At 40.6% G+C, this 18,794-nt stretch overlaps 1 protein-coding gene across 15 annotated transcripts in view; it reads right to left on the reverse strand.

Annotated features, from left to right (window-relative positions):
• MBTD1 (mbt domain containing 1) overlaps nucleotides 1–18,488 on the reverse strand; it is a 40,155-nt gene extending 21,667 nt beyond the window's left edge. For 8 of the 15 annotated variants that reach the window (XR_014229732.1, XR_014229733.1, XR_014229734.1 and 5 more), the window contains exons 1-9: nucleotides 18,159–18,488; nucleotides 16,539–16,586; nucleotides 10,301–10,502; nucleotides 9,040–9,179; nucleotides 8,105–8,219; nucleotides 7,926–8,011; nucleotides 1,603–1,720; nucleotides 815–949; nucleotides 241–329 (exon numbers count right to left, since the gene is read on the reverse strand). Coding sequence is in view for 8 of the 15 variants with exons in the window: in XM_082326821.1 (XP_082182947.1) it covers nucleotides 241–329; nucleotides 815–949; nucleotides 1,603–1,720; nucleotides 7,926–8,011; nucleotides 8,105–8,219; nucleotides 9,040–9,179; nucleotides 10,301–10,502; nucleotides 16,539–16,586; nucleotides 18,159–18,179 (954 nt within the window). In the remaining 7 variants the exon portion in view is untranslated. Of the gene's footprint in view, nucleotides 1–240; nucleotides 330–814; nucleotides 950–1,602; nucleotides 1,721–7,925; nucleotides 8,012–8,104; nucleotides 8,220–9,039; nucleotides 9,180–10,300; nucleotides 10,503–15,151; nucleotides 15,383–16,024; nucleotides 16,214–16,538; nucleotides 16,587–18,158 lie in introns of all 15 variants that reach the window. The other 7 variants (XM_082326827.1, XM_082326826.1, XM_082326825.1 and 4 more) reach the window with 7 other exon arrangements.
• Nucleotides 18,489–18,794: the final 306 nt, after the last annotated feature.

The raw sequence follows: 18,794 nt of genomic DNA on the forward strand, positions 1-18,794 counted from the left end.
ACTAACTAGCTTTTAAAGTAAATTACTTTCTGCTAGAAGAAACAGTTTTCCAAATACGTACTGACAAGTGTGGACATAAATGGAGAACAGAGATTCCAAGGAAAACTGTATTTAAGGGAAGAAACTACTGTATCATCTTCACTATAACAGGAGCTAATGTGCCATTGTAAAATACTTCAGTTCTTCACATTGTGCTGCAATTTCGTTTATAGTACATCATTGATATTGCATCAGCCTTACCTTCTGAGAAAAGTCAGGAGGAAGTGTTTTGGCACCAGTAAGTCGTTTCACTAGAAAAGCTTTCCAGTTTGTGTATTTGTGTTGGATGGCTGTTGCAAATGAAGGGGAAAAAATAAGCCACTGATTTTTAATTGTGTCCATTAGAGACAATATTAGAGTCTGGAATATGTAAAGAAGAAATCCCAGATGACTGTTAAAAAGCCTGGATGACAATTATGACAAAAACCTCTTTAGAGAATGAATGCTACCCAAGATTAAGTTTATGGGTACGTCAGGGCAAAGAATTTAATAACGAAATATAAATAAAATCGGTGCATGTTCACATCACTGATTAGCTAACCGCTTCCACCTTGATCTTAAGAACTTTAAGTCACATCAGATGGGCTACTCCAAGAAACACTTTCAGCATCAGTCAAGTCCTTATTTTTCCAAAAGTTAAAATGATTTATTCATAACTGTTGAAAGAAAGAACTGTTGCTATGGTAAAAAAAATACTTTGATATCTGAACCATGAGCAAATTTAGTTTATTAATAAAGACTTTTATCTCAACCAGTAAGGCTACTATTTACATACTTCGAGGAGGGACTAGGGGCTTCCCACTGGTTGCGCACCAACCAACTGGGTGGATGTCAGACCCACAAACGTTGCACCAGAAGTCAAGACTCGAATCATTTTCAAAGCCTTCGTATCTTAGCAGCGCATTGTAGCCTGAAAGAAAGCAATCCCATTTAAAAAAAGACAAAAATTAATCAAAATTGTAAAAGATCTATTAATATTTCTTTACCAATCATAATGTATATTACGTCGGGTTTTCTAGACTAGAACTTTTTACAGAACATTATTCTTACATCACCTTGCTGCATGTTATTAATGCACAGAATGGATTATGTTGATAAATGCGCGTGTGCTATCATGTAAGTCAAATTTTCATTAAAATTCTTTAACTATAAACCTTTAGAAGTTATATGTAGGAGGACAAAATTAATTACCCACAGTATCTGCTTTTTCATATCTCAGCTATGTGACCTTGAATTTTTAACTTTACTTTTAACCAAGAAAAGATTCGTATAACGAGGCTTACTTGCCAGCTATTATACAACTGCCTATCTCCTCAATCTGCGCTGCTCTTACTGTACTCTGAGGCAATATAAAAAAAACCCCAGGTGTTCTCAAGCTTCACTGACGCCACTGTAAAACTGTATAACATAGTGACAGTACTAAAACATACAACCTATTGACACAGCTCTGACAACCTAACCAGTGTCAACATTCTGCTAACCAGGTGATCACTGAGTAGATTATTAGCTCCCTGCACACAGTTACTTTGATTATTTTAATAATTTCAACTCAAATATATTCACCTGCTAATTTTACAATTCCAGCTATCCAGAAGACTTTGGTAGGTAGGCTGCAGTCGGTGTTTGGAACCTCCACTCGCACTCCTTCTGAGATATCACCCCAGCATGTCCCCATAGGTGCCTATCATTTAAGGTAGGGGGGGAAAAGTCACCAGTTCACCACATGAAAATGATTTTTTTTTTTTGTTCCATTAGCGTTTTACAAGTGACTTAAGACAGAACAATCAATATACAGGATAAGACATAAACATATGTTTAGAAAACAGTTGTTCTATGAAAACCTAGTTTGGTTTTGATTGGAACCTTATGTGTAGTATTGGAATTGTATACAATTATTACTGCGTATTTCCTGCAAAAACTGTAGGATTCCAAGTTTAAAAATCTGTAAAGCACAAGCACAAATTGCACATACTCACAGGTCAGCTGTATTCTATTACGTTTCAACTAGGTGCAAGCTACTGATTTTAGTAAGAATGATATAATTCCTCTGCAATTCTGCTTGCAAGAAAATTATGGTACTTTAAATTCACACCTGTACCACAGACATCAAAATCTTTACATTCTGTAAATCAGAAGCATTCCTGAAAAAATGCCTAAAAGTTATTTCTTGAATCTATTCTGACGATTTATTACGGTGGGGTTTATCACCCACTGGTTCACAGCCTCTCAGAGGAGCAGGCTTTCCTATCACCTGCACGCGATCATTCCATCAAGCAAGCAAAACGAACAGAAGGCTGAGTGGCACCTTTCTAATGAATGCCAAGAGGAAACGCGCAGCTAGATTCCTCACACCCTGTCCTGAAGGCTTACACTAATGTGATAGCAACAAAAAGAAATACAAGCTTGATGAACTATTACAGATTTGGGGAAACTGGAGATAAAAATTACATTTAGTTTGCTATCTCAAGAGGACCATTTTGTTGAACAGAGCATCATGAAAAGACAGTAGAGATATCAGAAATGGACAGTGCTGGAAAATCTAAAACCTTAAAAGTGACTCAACCGAAGTTATATTGGTAACAAAATGGAAAATGACTCAGTCTACATTAAACTAGAGATCACCAAGAAGGGAAAGATTCAGATTTAGGGTATTTGAGAACAACAATCATATCAATTCTAAGGTGTTCTGAGAAAAATAAATTCTTATCAGTTCAGCGAATATCCAGGTATCCCAGGGACAACTGAAAGGATCCTCTGGTTCTGTACCGTAGCGGGCAGACAGTATTCCAAGGCTGTGTCTCATTTACAAAGCTCTTCACACAAACGGAGAACTTAACAGCTCAGTAGGAATAGCCTCCAACTCCACTGAATTTTGGCAGAGCGCCACAAGTGAAGAAAGTTGGATTAATCCTGAATGATTGGAAATCACAATACTAGAATTTTGCTGGCAATCAGCAATAGCCAACTAGCAGCACTAATAGCCAAACTTATCTTAAAAAGGGATACCCTTCATTAGAAAAAATATTTAAGGCTAGACATGCAAAACTTAAAACTAGTTTTAACTATTAAAGGAAAAAAAAGTTATTCCAAGTATGCCAGTTTCTTGTTCTTGAAGCCTGGTCTCTTCATGTTCTGCTATGTCCCACCTACACCAGCCTAGACTGCAGAGCGCTCGTCTGCCACCTGGCAGACAGGGAGAAAACAACAACTTGGAAGGTGATGGCTTATTTTCACACACAAAACAGGCAGATACTGCTTCTTAATCAAGTCCTATTACATATTCGCTATCATCTCTAAATTGATGTGTAGCTTTTCTAAGTGAATTGGGGAAATAAACTTTTCAAACTGCATATTTTAGTAAATCTCATTGCTTTGTAGAGGATGAGGCCAAACAATCAAAAATAGCACTGCCGAACAATTTCACAGTCCAGCTGCACGTAACTGAAATATATTGTACTGCCTGCTCATCTATTCAGTTGATTCAGAGAGAAAAGTATATCGAAACACTTCTCCTCACATCAACCGGTAATGGAAATGTCTCAAATTTTTATTTCTAGAACGTGGATTGGTATAGAGGGAAATAGCAGAAAGTTAAATTTGTCCTTGTCTGTGAAAATATTGGTTCTGCTAGTTCTCCTACACCAATCCATATGGCTCACCCTTTAGAAGAAGGACGCCGTCCTGTGTAGCATCGCTACTGAAATGCCAGATAACATTACTGTCCTGAAGCGATGGTTTACAGTATACCTGGTATACTGCGCCATCTTCTCCTTTTGCACTCATTATGAATATTCTTAAGGAAGGAAGACTGGATAAACCAAGGCTGTAACAGCCATCTTCCTTCATGTCTTCTCTGCCTTCATCTGATTAATCAATCAATGTTTGCACAGTGCTTCGAAAAAACTCACAAAGCACTATGTAACTGTTAAGTCTTATTCATCTGCTGGCTGGAAGGGTAACTCTGAAGTCTGGATTGGCATAGTGCGAACTAGCAGAACCATAATTTACAGGTAAGAACAAATTTACCTTTCAGACTCATGACGAAGAGATCCACTTCATGTCACTCCCAAACAAGGAAGGTCTGGTTCATCGCTTCCTGCTCCGGGAGATGACTTGGGAGGGTTTATCTGTGAGCGGCAGCTGCCTTCCCTGCAAGGTAAGTTGCAATCAGGAAGGTCCTGTTTGACAGGAGCACCTAAAGGTTAAGTATCGCCACATGCCTAGTTGAACAAAGATCTCCGGGGTTAAATTATTGCCTTCTAAAAGTTTTGGATGGCATCGACATTGCCATGATTTCAGACTTGAAACTTGAATCAGGATTTTAATGGCAAAGGGATGCTACCACCCCCTGAAGCATAAGGATACTATGCAGATACCCTGTGTGTGAACGGTACCCCCACAAAAGGTAATGCCAAAGACAGGGTGCCAAACGGTTCAAAACAAACAGTCCAAAGCAAAGCACTGCCACCTAGTGTAAAACCCTGGAAATGCTCCCTTACAGCAAACGATTTCTTTATTTATTAATTTTAATAACAAAAGAAACCAAAAGAATGAAAATATTTCAGCTCTGGATTAAACTGGAAGAAAGACTAAAAAATTCTTAACTTCAGAAAATGTGCATCTCGCTAGCAACAGAGGGGAAAAGAAGAGTTACTATTAATTGTGCATTAAGTAGTCCTGACAAACGACTCAAAGCACTGTACTGGCTTTCATTTCTAGGAATGATTTGGGCTAATAAAACCAAATACAGAAAAAAGTAAAAACTGTTTAGAAGAAAATGAAACTGGAACATAGGTTAGCAATGAGCACATTGTACATTACTGAGCTATGAGACTATTAAAAACATTAAATTAAGTGTTTTCCTCCTTGCATCAGCTACTGCTGTGTGTCTAATTAACACAATTTGGAAAAAAAAAAGCTGCAAGGTGCACAAACTGTAATTCTGGCTTGGTCACAGGCTTCCTATATGACAGAAACCACAGCAGCTTCTCTGTCTCAGCGTACTGAACTTGGAGGTGGGCACAGCTGTACCGTTGTACGAAAGCCACATTAAGGGCATCAAAAGACTTTGAAATTAATTCTTCTCACACAGAGAAAGAGATAGAGAGAACTTCAAGATTTAAACGTTTTAATTCTAAAATTTAACTATTTTAAATTGAAGAGGAGATAACTCCCCAGGCAAAAAAAAAAACTGATCTAGGAAAATTACATCAGACCTGAAATACTGAAGTATGCCACGTTATTAAAAAATAATCAATAAAGCCAAATCCCACATCTTACAATTCCCTTAAATTTTCTTTAATATTGATCCCAATGTTCCCCATGAAATATCCATACAGATAGACCCAGTACAATGAGATACAGATTTTATCTAATAACAAATTTAAGGGTAGATACGTCATGATTCTACTGTCAATTCAAAAATTCTGTTTCAAACAGAATAAGCTTCATATATTCCATCTTGTGGGCACACGCAACGTGCATGGAATCCATAACACGGATGGTAAACAAACACCAGCTAATACAAACTTTTACGAATCAAACCAATATAGCACACAGAAAACACAGCAATAATCAGACAGACAAAAAGAGTATTGTTTCTTTTAATTATCAACAGAGAGTGGGGGAGAGAGAGCAGGATCTCACAAGAGACTACTAAAGTGTTTTCAGATTCTGACTGGTTTAAATAATCTATTTTTCAAAGAAATAATTAGAGTAAAACTAAAAGCACATCAGACCCTTGTAACACTAACTAACGTCCACCAAAGAAGTTGAAATCTCCAAAGGAGACTGTAGGAGTTGCATTTTACTTGCACAAAAAAGGAAAAGGGGGACAGAAAAGAAACAACATTCAGGCTTAGCAGCACTGTTGCCATGCAGCTTGTGAAAATTTTCAAGGTAAAATGCGAACGTTAGCACTGTATCTGTTCACACTACTGGCGTACCATTCAACTTCATGAATGAAGCAGTAAGAAAGGAAGATATAACTCATTTTAGTATGGAATGTAATAGCATAATTTACCAGTGACCTAACTATCGTAGCTGTATCCTAATGAAGGGTGCCATACATCGTGAAGCATTTGTTGTTACAAGAGCACAGCCCATGTTATCAAACAATACCTCTTGATAAGTACTTATGAAATGACTTATTATAGCGTGTACATAACTGTGAGAGCAAAGTGCAAACATGCTTACTTAAGCACGTGGAATTCGATACAAATTCATGAAGCTATACTAACGCAAGGCTCTGTTCTGGGCAATAGTTAAGGCCTCTAAGCATAAAGGGTGCTATTCAGAAGGTGCCAACTGCCAAGAGCCCTCAGCTCCCACTGATCCAGGAGTTGACAGGGCTCAGCATGAATTCCAGAACCAGACAGAAAATGTGTCTCTCTTCTCCCTTACAGACAACTTCCACGAAACAAAATGTTTGTTTTGATTGCAATTTTCATCAGCTAATTTTGGGCAAAATAAGACTTTTGTAAGAAGATGGAACACTTCAACTTCCCAAATAAAAAAAACAAACAAGTATGCTGAGAAAACACTTTGTCAGTAAGTTTTTACTTGAGATAGAAAGTCCTGACACTATCTTAAGCAAGATCTAACAATTGGAATTTAAAAAAACACATTAAAGACAGATGCTGCTAAGTGTTTTCCTCATCCCCTAGTTACATTCTGTAAGGACTGAGGACTTTTTGTTTGGAATTTTTGTAACTCTAATACAAAGAAAACCAAAACTTCTTTAATTTCAGATTTATAAAAAGCCTTCATTTTCCTCTATTTCTACACTACCTGGCAGCCCAACTGACAGGGAGAATCTGACTAAAAACTAAGGAAAACAATCCCAAATCCAAATATGTAACCAAAAGATCAGTTCAACATAATGGAGCAAGCCTGACTCAATTTAAAAAGCCTTTTGTAACTCCTTCTAATATTGCATGACCTGGTTGGTGTGATACTCTGTAGTGCATTTGATGATTTTGCACCTTGAATGGGAGAAAAATAACTTTGCAAGTGTGTAAGAGTCCTCCTTTTACTTTTTCCTTTCTTCACGAGAGCATGTATGATGAGAGTAACTGATAGTGTTCAGAATGGTTTTAAAGGACAGATAAAAAACATACCTATCTAAAAAGCAGTCATACTAACACAGTTTACAATATAAGTTTCATAGTTGTGCTGGTTTTGGCCGGGATAGAGTTAATTTTCTTCATAGTAGCTTGTATGGGGCCATGGTTGGGATTTGTGCGGGAAACAGTGTTGATCATTCAGGGATGTTTTCGTTACTGCTGAGCAGTGCTTACACAGAGCCAAGGCCTTTTCTGCCCCTCGCCCCAGCCCAGCAGCGAGGAGGCTGGGGGGCACGAGGAGCTGGGAGGGGACACGGCCAGGACAGCTGACCCCAGCGGGCCAAAGGGCTGTCCCACGCCGTATGGCCTCATGCTCAGCACGCAGAGCTGGGGGAAGAAGGAGGAAGGGGGGACCTTTGGAGTGATGGCGTTTGTCTTCCCAAGTCACCGTTATGCGTGATGGAGCCCTGCTTTCCTGGGGATGGCTGAGCACCTGCCTGCCCATGGGAAGGAGTGAATGAATTCCTCGTTTTGCTTTGCTTATGCGCACAGCTTTTGCTTTACCTATTCAATTGTCTTTATCCCAACCCACCAGTTTTCTCACTTTTACTCTTCTGATTCTCTCCCCCACCCCACCAGAGGGGAGTGAGCGAGCGGCTGGGTGAGGCTTAGGTGCCGGCTGGGGTTAAACCACAACAATAGTCCAAGGCAATGAAACATACTTGGATATGAATGTCTTGCAAAAATGAATTCAAGAATTAACATGGACTCTCTCTCTCATGCACACACACAAAAGGATAGCACATATTGAAAAATACTTACGTGTTTAAAACAGGTAACAGGAGCTGCTGTAAAGCTATTGCTATTGATGTAGTTACCCCAGCTGAAACCTTCCACAGGGACAGCTGCTAAGAGAAAGTTATTTTATTTAGGAAGCTGCTAATGAGCCACAAATCTTCTATTACCAAGAATTTGTTTCAGCTCTGTTCATAGGCCATTACCTGCTTTAGTCTTTGCCTGGTTTTGTAAAGTTGCTTGGTACTGAGCATATGCTGCTAATTTAGCCACTAAGGGTTGTTTTTGTAGAACTTTAGCCTTCTTTGTTGGAGGTTTACCCTAAAACAAAAAAAGCTAAGTAAATAAAGTCTTTCCAAACTCCCATCAGGAAATTTCAGTAAGTCTGTAGCGTATCTCTGGTACATTTAACTAAAATTAGAACACCATAGAATGGAAGTTGACTAAGTATCACAAAACTACATGTAATATTAAATAAATTTAAAAACCAGTAGGCAAAGAATGTCCAAAAGATGACTTTTGTACTAGTATTCCAACTTGAACAGCATTATAGATTCAATGTTGTTTACCTGAAAAAAAGATATCTTTTAAAAGCAGGTCAAAAGGAAGAACTTTTAATGTAATTTATACCAATGCAATTTCTTGGCATTTGTTGCAATGAATTTGTGATAGGATATAATGATATTTCCTGACATTTCAATCTCTCTTCTTGAATGTTACAAATACACCTTCATGATCATTAGATTAATACTTTAAGTGAACAGACCAAAACCCATTTTGCAAATCTATATAGTTAAGAAAACTCTCAAAACCAAAATACAACAATGCTAAATAAACCTTTATGCTCTCTAAAGCCACTACATATGTAACTGAAGATTTTTTCCTGATCTTTTTCTTGCAGAAGGGCCACTGCAGCCGAAATGAAATAAGGAGTCAGTATTCTCTGGAATTTGCTCTGCTGAGCAAAAGTAATTTGTTCAAGCTGATACAGTTTTGAGTTTTGGATTACAAAATCACTAATGTGAAAATTTTAATGTGTTAAGACACTTGACTTATCTTAAAACATCATGCAAGTTTTACAAATGTACATGTTTTACACACACAGACTACAGTAAGTATATAAAGAAAATGGTGTCTGTACCGCTACCTGAAGTCTGGCCAGAATGCTGGCCTTCTTGGAGTTCGATGAATAGCTTCTAGAGCATGACACACTGCAGAAGCGTTTTGTTTTAGAGTAAAAAGCGTCACGGACACCAACCATTCCACACATCTCGCATGTAGCTAACCAAAGGAGAGAAAAAGCCCAATGTTAAGAGTGTAATAAAGACCTAAGTAAAAATTCAGAATAAAGACAACATAAGGAAGGTCCTGTAGGTGGCATGACCAAACAGTTTCTTAGGGTTTGACCCTGAAGAGAATTGCACAGAAAAATAACTTAAAATAAGAACACCACCACAAATGTCAGTGAAACACTAAGAACCTCAAGTTCATTGGTGAAAGGGTGCCTCCTTTCTGCTCCCTATTAATTCTACCACTGGTACAAGTGAATGACCCAGCTAAATCAGCTAAAGCCAATTTCTACGTTTTCATGGTTCTCGAGGAAACGTCTGCTTTCAATCTGGGCCTGCCAATCTTGATTTCCTCTAAATATTTAATACTTCCGACCTGAAATAAAACCAGATCCCTTTTTTGAATCTTAAGGTAATATACTCAAAGTACCCTAGCCCACCAATATTCTCTTCTAGCTTCAGAGGCTGACGGAATCACCCACTGAGTTGTTCCATGATGAGTAAGAGTTTGTGACCAACTTATGCCGATGAGACAATACCAAGATTCTACCTAGAGAGAGCTCTACTAATCACTAATGATTTCAGCTAAAATATTTTTTCTCCAATGATAGAAGCAATCTTCCCTTTTTTTTATTTTTTCCAGTATACTCTAGCTCACAGCTAGTCAGTAGTGAACAGGTATACACTGACAGACTCTATACAGTAGCAGTAATGAAGTTTTCCTAGTATAGGAAGAAATACATTTTAATATATTGTATATAGAACACAAAGGGTAAAGAGAATACATGCCCAAGTGTAGAAAGCTCAAAGAATAAAAACAATGTACATGAGAACGTACACATGCATGTGCATATATACACAACACACATTTGATGGGAGGGTGGATGTTCCCACACTCTTTCTTTCCTGACAGCAGGATTCAAAATCTATCTTATTTCAGTTCAGCTAAAACCAAACAATTCCCCCCTCCCAAAACAAACCAACCCCAACCCTTCAGCTGTTTTGGTCCCTTTTCAACTCAGACCAATGTTTGGGACTGGACCCTTGCAACTCACAGCACAGGCTAAAACCAATAAATATCAAACTCTCTGTACTCATGCACCACATACTCACCCATGCCAGATTTGCCATCTGGGTAAGTATAGACCTGTCCATTGTTCTTTATAATTGGGAGACTGGATGGCAAAGGAGCAACCTCCTCTTCACTCTCATCTGAACTGGAGCTGCTGCTGGTGTCCTCACTACAACTATCATAACCGTCAAACATCCCGAATGAATCACGTCTTTTCCTTTCTGCTCGTGAAGTATGTTCTGTCTAGAAATTAAAAACAAACAAACAACAAAACCCCCAAAGAATAGCAGAGCATTCTGAATGCAAATCTTTCAAAGTCAAGCTTAAAAAGATTCAAAGGTCAAAGTCAGCCTTCAAAAGTAGACGTGCTAACAAACTGCTCTATCAGCACAGAGATATGAGCTATATATTGCCAATTAAATTAGTACTGGTATAGTCCAAACTAGCCAATTTTTAGTATTGTGATATACAGGAAGAAAAATCTATCTCACAATCCACTGAGAATACACAGTAGCAGTCCCATAGATTTCTTTTCCTTGGTATCTTCAGAGTTCATTAAACCTGATGTGCTGAATAATGACAGCCACACAGATCTTATATGCAAATGAGCGCATTCCAGATGGCTGCAGCCAATTTCACTAAAATTCATTCAGTTGAGAAAGCTGGGCAGAGAAAAGACAGTTCAACCAAGAGGGCAGATATTCCACAGAACAGATACGAGAGTGCATCTCTGCTCTCATGGGCTTGTGGGGTTATCGATAAATCACTCAGCTTCCCTATGATTCAGTTTCTCACGTGTGGAACAGGAATACCTCTCTACCTCGCAGGGATGTTCTGAGGATTAATACATTAACAATTATGAAGAGCTCAGTTACTATGGCAATAGGGTCTGTATAAATGCTAAAAGATAGAAAGGTGACTAATTTGCCACTGTCATATACAAAAACTTGTTACATAATAGAGTTTTCCTACAACCAAAAAATCTGAGGTCAAATAAAAACATACAATTTCGAAGAACGCATAACAGTTAAGCAATTTCCAGCAAAGACATTAAAGAAGTATAAACAATAGATTAAGTGATGCCTTTTTTCTGATGCACATCCAATACATGCATTTTAATACAGTGACAATTTGCACTTTATTAATATCTTACATAGCTCTACTGAAACATGCTACTGCTACGTGAGCAGCCCTCATTAAGCTAAAAAAAAAAAAAAAACAGAAAAAATTTCAAAGTATTTTCATTATCCTTCACAGCACCTACTAAGTTTGAGAGGAAATAACAGATAAAGAGAAGACAAAGAAAAATTCTACAATAGAAGCACAAGTTAGGAGAATGAAGTACAGCCAAGAAAACAGAAAAAAAAATATTAAGAAAGCCTTTGCCTCTACTTCCTTTTCCAAGAGCTAATTGTATTTAAAAGTCATTGTAGACAGAAAAATAATAATATGCAATTGGACTTTTCCTTCTTAAATTGCCTTTGGATTCATAGCTTTAAGATTTCATCACAGTAATTCCCCAAATCCCTTTCCTAGAGAGTATATGCCTGAACATCTTTATTGTTGGATCTCATCCGAGCCTTTTTCTGCCATGCCATCCCTTTATTATAATTTTTTTCTATTCTGCTTTGCAATCTGACTAAATCCTATTATGGAAGGATTTCCTTCTAGTTAAAAGGGAAAACCGATTTCCACACTGACCCAATCCTAGCATCCAATTAAAAAACAACCAAACAAAAACCAATAAGCATAAAAGGCTATGCAGTAAGGTAAACAAATTTAAAACACTTAAAGCAGCTCTGAAACAAAACAACAGCAAGAAAAGAGTCAGTGTAATGTTAATTATGCACACATTCCTCAGCCAGCAAGTCAAAATTACATTAAAATCAATCAAAACTTAGGATAGGGCATAACTTGACAACTCCTTGCAGGAACTGACATCTGCCTGAAGTAGCCAGGGTACCAGTTGCGATCATCAGAGGAAACACTGAGCGATGGCAGAACAAAACCTCGGCCTGACCTGCACTGGTGACAAGCCTTACCTGCACACTACTACTCATGCTATTGGCCAACGAGATGCAAGATCAGTTATTAGTTTGTGTGTGCACGTGTGGGTAGATTAAGGCAGAAGTTGAGCACAACGTTGCCATGGATACAGTGTTCTGCAAACAGTGCCAGTAATTTACAGATCAGAACATGAAGACTAGTCATCTTCCTCAAGATTTCATCAACTCCTTAATGCCTCACAACATTCAACTTTCCTTGACCACAGCCTCCGCTAAGAAATAAAATGCAATACCATATTAACCGTGCACAACTAATACCAGAACACCATGATGCCTTCTAGTATTATGGGTAGATCGAGCTCCTTCCTCATTCACTCATCCTCCGTAAGGCAGCTGATCTGATTTCACCAAGAGATCAGGGCCTTGTCCCACCTAAAGGAGGACTTCAGCCCTTTAGTGGAGGCTGCGGTACAAGGTAGTCTCGGGACATCCCTCTTCCATTCCAGACTGGAGAACTCTGGACCTGCACGGCAGTTCTGCTTTGCCCGGTACTTTGCTGGCAGAGGCCTGAAATGCTGCGGCAGCTCAGAAGAAGGAAGAGAAGCGCGGCCCATTCCCAGTCCCTCCAACTCTCAGTGCTGCACTACAGAAACTCTACAGCCCGCGCTGCTCCCCCTGCAAGGGAAGGTGAAAGAAGAAACGGGAGGTTGGAGGCAAGATGCAGGACCAGTGGCACAGGGGGGAAGGCAGGCTGCTCTAGGCAAGCTGAAGCATGGTGCAAGATTACAATTGCAGATACCACAATAGCACAGTTGGCTCTTTCTTTTTTTTGTTCTTCTTTTGCATCACATATATTTCGAACCTCCACGTTACTGCCAAACCCTCTTTGCCAAAGTACCCACAGAGGAGAAAGAAAATATTTCCACTTTCTATATGGAAAGTTGGGCCATCTACTAAGAAAATCATTCTTCAGCATTAATACAGGTTCCTAAATAGCAATCATCAAGTTTGTTGAGTTTAACTACACTGTCAAAACAAGTCTAATATATCACCTTTCCATTTACTTTATACTTGGCCAAGTTGTGCCAGCTCAAGTTATGAGCGATTCAAAACAGCGGCCTTGCTTATTGTTTTAAAATAATACTGTAGTTTTTATAAAACATTTTATCGAAGCTTTTGCCAGAAGATGACCGTGTTTGCCAGATAAATTATGTAGGACATTCTTCATGTTAATTTATAGTTGTTATCTGGATTGTATTTCTGGGGAAACTACTCAAAATACGTTTTGTGAGACTTGGGAAAGGTATAGTTTCCAACAAAAAAAATTCAAAGTACTTTGTATGCAGAAGTAGGTGGAAGTTAGGGAAGATGATATGCAAATACCTATGCTGGAATTTTGCTAGAGCAGATCAAAACATTTCTATTTTGATAATAAGCACCACTAAGGTTCTTTTTAACCCATGTTGAGACACAGCATTTGTAGAAACAAGTGAACAACACATGGAATCTCTGATAACTCTTCCCGCAGAACGTAGAGGTCCTATTCGTTTGCAAACCCCGTCTAACACCTGAAATAGAAAAAAGTTGGGGTACAACTCTGAACTCAAAGGTCAAAAATGGCATCCTTACAAAAAGGACAATCTATGCCTCAAGCAGAACCATAACTGAGATAGAGCAGCTGCTTCGGTAACAGCAGCCGCCTGCAATTCCTGCTGAGTTCTTGCAAGTGAAGAGCAGCAGCCTGCCTCATCAGCTGACCAGCAATATCTTGTCTGTCTGACAAAAAAGCACCTAACTATGGTAGCTACAGGACCTCTATGAATGGCAGCCTCAGAAAGAACAGCTCATTACCCTGCAAGGTGTTCCCACTGAATTTTGAGACACTGTCCGTGAGAATGCAGTCCTTCACCCCAAAAAGCTACCACTACTCCAGTAGTAGCAATTTGATCTAACAATTACAACTATAGTAAGATCAAACCATGTTTCACAACACAGGCACAGAAGGAAAAAAAAAAAAGTTTCCTACTCCTAGAAGCTGGATTTAGCACCAAAAATCATGCTGTGGAGGTTGTCTTCTCCTCAAAACTGAACCAGATCAGCTTTCTTCACCTTCTAAGAAATGAGGGAATAGCAGCCTGCCTATCTGCAAAACATGCTTTGAGCAAGAGTCTGGCTTGCTATAAAACTTAGAACCTTGTAGTTGGTTAATACCAAAAGAGCAGTAACTTAAGTAACTCCACCACTAGGAAAGAGTCTACTAGTACGTTAAGCAGAAGCAATGCACAAACAAAAGAACAAGACAAACTTTTAGGCAGAGTGGCCCAGGCTTATTTTCCTAATGAGATTACCGGTTCCTCAAGAGGAAAGATTTTTAGGCAGAGCAATACAAAGTCTAGGGTAGCAGGACTGGCAAATAAGCCTGTACGACTATTTGCTTGGGGGGTTTTCTTGCATGCTTTTCTTTATTGAAGGGATGGGTGGAGAAAGGAACTCTTAAGAACTGCTTTCTTATTCTGCCCAACTTCCTATTTTCCTGTTCTTCTTCTCCTCCCTGTGAATACTTGGCAACAATGTATTTTTAAGAAATACCCTTAATTAACCATTACACAAGGCAAATGGTACGATAAAAGAATATAGTTAAGGAAACTGGTTTCCCTAAAAGCAGGAAGGTAACTCTAAACAAATATGAAAAATAACTAGTTTTTCACTCTCCTAACATATAGTGCTATACACAAACAGTTGAATTTGGTCAGCACATTATAACATACATTCTTTGGGCGTAATAGCTACTCTTTCAGCATAAAAAGTTGGTCATGAAGGGTGACCAATGTATGGCCAAAACACAAAACAAAACTATTTAATGTTAATTAGATATCAAATACTTACTCAGGAAATTGCTTTAGTGTCTTGATGAAGACTATGCTCAAGTATTGGCAAAATTGATGAGAAAGGGTTTTGAAGGTGAAAACTTGCTACAAAAATGACGCCATGATTAAGTAACCAAACTTCTTGCTCCCAAGTAAGTGCATCCTGGCCAAAGGAGGACGATCCAGAACAGCCACAGAAAGGCTTCAAACCACTCAAAACGGTTGTTGTTATTACTGAATCAATTTGGTGCTTGAATTCAGAAAAGTAGCAATTCAGAGCTTGGAGTACAAGAGCTGTAGCTTAACAAAGGCCTACCAGCACCTACACAGATAGGCATCACTTTCTACACACAGCTCTAACCCCCAGAAACATGACAGAAGTATGGACAGATGGTATTTGAGGCCAAGGTCAACAATGAGGTCACCACAACCTTCAAGCCAAGGGTCTGTGATAAGACACATTTACTTTAATCGCATATCCTTAACAGATCGTGCATTTCCCATAGTGTATTTCCAAGTTGGTACTAAATTCGATGCAGAGCTTTTGTTTTCAAAAGTTCATTACTGTTTTATGCTACAAGCTTAGTTTTAGCTCTGGATGTTAGCATTAAAGAAACAAGAAGATGGAACTAATTTATTACAACTCTTCTGAATGTAAGCGGGCCAAAATAATTCACTGTAGTAATACTAGCTTGCCCCCTGTGGAACTGAAGTCTAATTGTGCCTCAAAGCATGACAAAAAAAGAAAATTCAAACATGGTACCAATTTAAAGACAACATACTTTCAGCTTTCATTGAAAACAAACAAACAAAAAAACCCCCAAAGCTAAACATCTTGGGATTCCTGGAAATCAGAACCAACCAAACTTACTTTTTTATATAAGCAACTCACCTCTATCTGGAAATGTGCCTTCCACTCTTATTATAAGTAAAATCTCTGCTGGAAAATTACAGAAATGTTTTTTCCTGTCTCTTCATTTGCTATGTATGACAGCATTTTGTCTGAAGCCAGTTTCTGCTGTTTGCCAATGGTTTTGTCCATAGCCTCTTCCCCAGGGGGTTTCACACAAGAGGGGAGACTCTTTCATAAAAAAATATATCAAATTAGCAGGCAATTTTGGAGGGGGTGTGTGATGATTAATATGTGAAATATCTGAGTTTTGAGAAAACTGAAAATCTATTACAAACTCCATTATGTTTCTACAAAGCCCTTACAGGAGTATCTGGAAGAGGCAAATATTTCACTTTAAACACTGTGTTACCATTAAAAAAAAAATCAATTTAAATGTAAAAAACCAAAAACCAACACCAACCCAAAACCAAAGTCTTCAACAGCTGAATTCATTCCATGTGCTCAGAGCCAGATTCAGCAAAATATCACACATGCCCAGAGTGTACTGACTTACCTGAGAAATGAAGGTATGCAGTAGTAGTTTGCAGAAGGTATCAAAAGCCTTGCAAAATTAAATCAAATTTTAGAAGGTAAGAGAAATGAAAGCCAATGAGAGGGAACTTTTGTACATATTCTCACTACTGCCAGACATCTAGCTCTTTAGGGAACCACAATGAAGAGAATTCTTACTTTCAGTCTACAATGTTTTTGCACAGGCACAAGCCTACACACTCTCAAGAACACCTAAACTATTCTTGTAGCATAAACGACAACTTCCACATAGGAGAGTCTATACCTCTGCTACGTTTCCCTATAGCTTACAGTACACACTTCCTCAAAATGATCCCTAGGCAGAAGCAAGAAGTAAAGACTACTAACCTACCACATTTGATTGCGTTTTTAAAGGAATATATTCTTTTAGTTCCCATTTAATGTTCCAGATTAGACTCTCTCATAGCCTTTTATTCCATTCCTTACAAGTGGAAATCGGACTGTTATAAAGAAATACAACAAACAAATAAATAAGTGCAGGTTCTCAAAGCTGCAAAATAATCTTAATTTAAAATACAGAAGACTGCCCTGCAGCTTTCAGTTTTAGCTGGTTTTAGATGTGAAAAATCACAAGGGCTGCCACCCACATTTTAAATCGTTGTTTTAAAATGAATTAGTTTTTCACAGTCAGTAATTTCTACCATAATCAGCATATGCTTTGCAGTAGGATTTTTTTTTTTTTTTTTTAAAGCCACACTGGACAGAAATTGCTACACTTTAAAACATTTCCAGCAACAACCTGAAACTGGTTTCACGGGTTTACTGCTCTTCACATTAAGAACAAAGTCACAATATAAACAGTCATAAAAATTATATAGAGGGGGGAACTGGATACAAAGAATCCCAAACTTTTGAAGTGCTGATGTTAAAGAATACTCTACAGCACTTAAAATGAGCACGACTGGAAAATTAAACCTTAAAGGCTTTAACTACAAGAGGAAGTTGCGGAAAGACCAGCACTTCACTGGACCACTACGAGAACGCGCATCCAGGACGCCTGTATCGCTCCGTGCGAGATAATCTGAAACTTTTCCCTACCGACCCTGACTGCCGGCAGGAAGAAGAAGGGGAGGAAGGGAAAAAAGCGAAACCCCGAGCCCAGCGCAGCCCGCGAAGGCCGGGGGCAGCGCAGCGCCCGGATCACAACAAAGGGGAGCCGCCGCCGCCCGCCTCCACGTGCCCGCGCCCCCGCGGGTGACAGCCCCGGCCCCCGGCTCCCCGGCCCCGGGGGGCCCCTCCGCCGCGGGCCGCCCCCGCTCCGCGGGAGGGCTCGGCTCCGCGGGGCTGCCCGCAATAAAGTTTTGGCCGCGGCGCTCCGGCGGAAAGGCGGCCCCGCTCCGCGCCCCCCGCAGAGCCGCCCCGCCTCCTCCTCGCCCCCACAGCAGCCGGAGGGTGCCGGGGCTGCTCCCCTCACAGCTGCGGCGCCCGGCCTCCCCCGGCGCAGGCACCGAGGGGGGCTGCTCGGCGCCCCCTCACCCGCGGCCACCCCGCCGCTCCCCTCAGGCGCCCGGGCCCCCCCGGTTTCCCCTCAGCGGGGCAGCCCCCGCCGCGGCCGCAGCCTCCCCCGGGCTGCGCTACTCACCAGGTCCTTTGTGTTTTCCATCAGGCCCTCATGGGCAGGAGACGCCCGCTGCCTCTGCCCCCTCCCCTCGGCTCGGCCCCCTCCGCCTGCCGCCTCCCCCTGCGAGGGGCCGGGCCCGGCGGGGCAGGAGGCGGCCTGGAAAGTTCAGCCTCTCCCTCCGCCGGAGAAAGAAACCCAACTCCCAGCGCCGGAACATCAACAACATTAGCATAACGGCCCTGCGCATGCGCGGCGCCCCGCCCACCGCGCGCCCTCATTGGGCTCCCAGCTGTTTGGGGCTTCCTCGCTCGCCGTACCCCCCTCTGGGAGAAACCATTGGGAAACGGAGGGGGGGGGGTTCAGCGCCAGGGCAGAGGTTTAGGGGATAGAAGAAGCCCGGCCGCTGGTCGTTTTGCCTTTCGGTGGATGGCAGCACGGGCGGTGCAGGCGCTGGGAGGCCGGTGAGGGGAGGGGTTGTTGTCACGCTAGGAGCGGGACCCCGCCGGGCCCGGAATGGAGCGGCCCAGCCGTGGGCCGCATCACGTGGAACGCGGAGTGGGGCGGGGGGGGAGGGAGGGGGGAAAGGAAGGCAAAGAAAGGAGGTCACGTGAGAGTGTCTTGAGGCCGGAGGCGTGGCCAGGTCACGTGGAATGAGGG

The sequence above is a fragment of the Platalea leucorodia genome, assembly GCF_965183815.1.
Source record: "Platalea leucorodia genome assembly, chromosome: 14".
NCBI classification, from domain to species: domain Eukaryota; kingdom Metazoa; phylum Chordata; class Aves; order Pelecaniformes; family Threskiornithidae; genus Platalea; species Platalea leucorodia.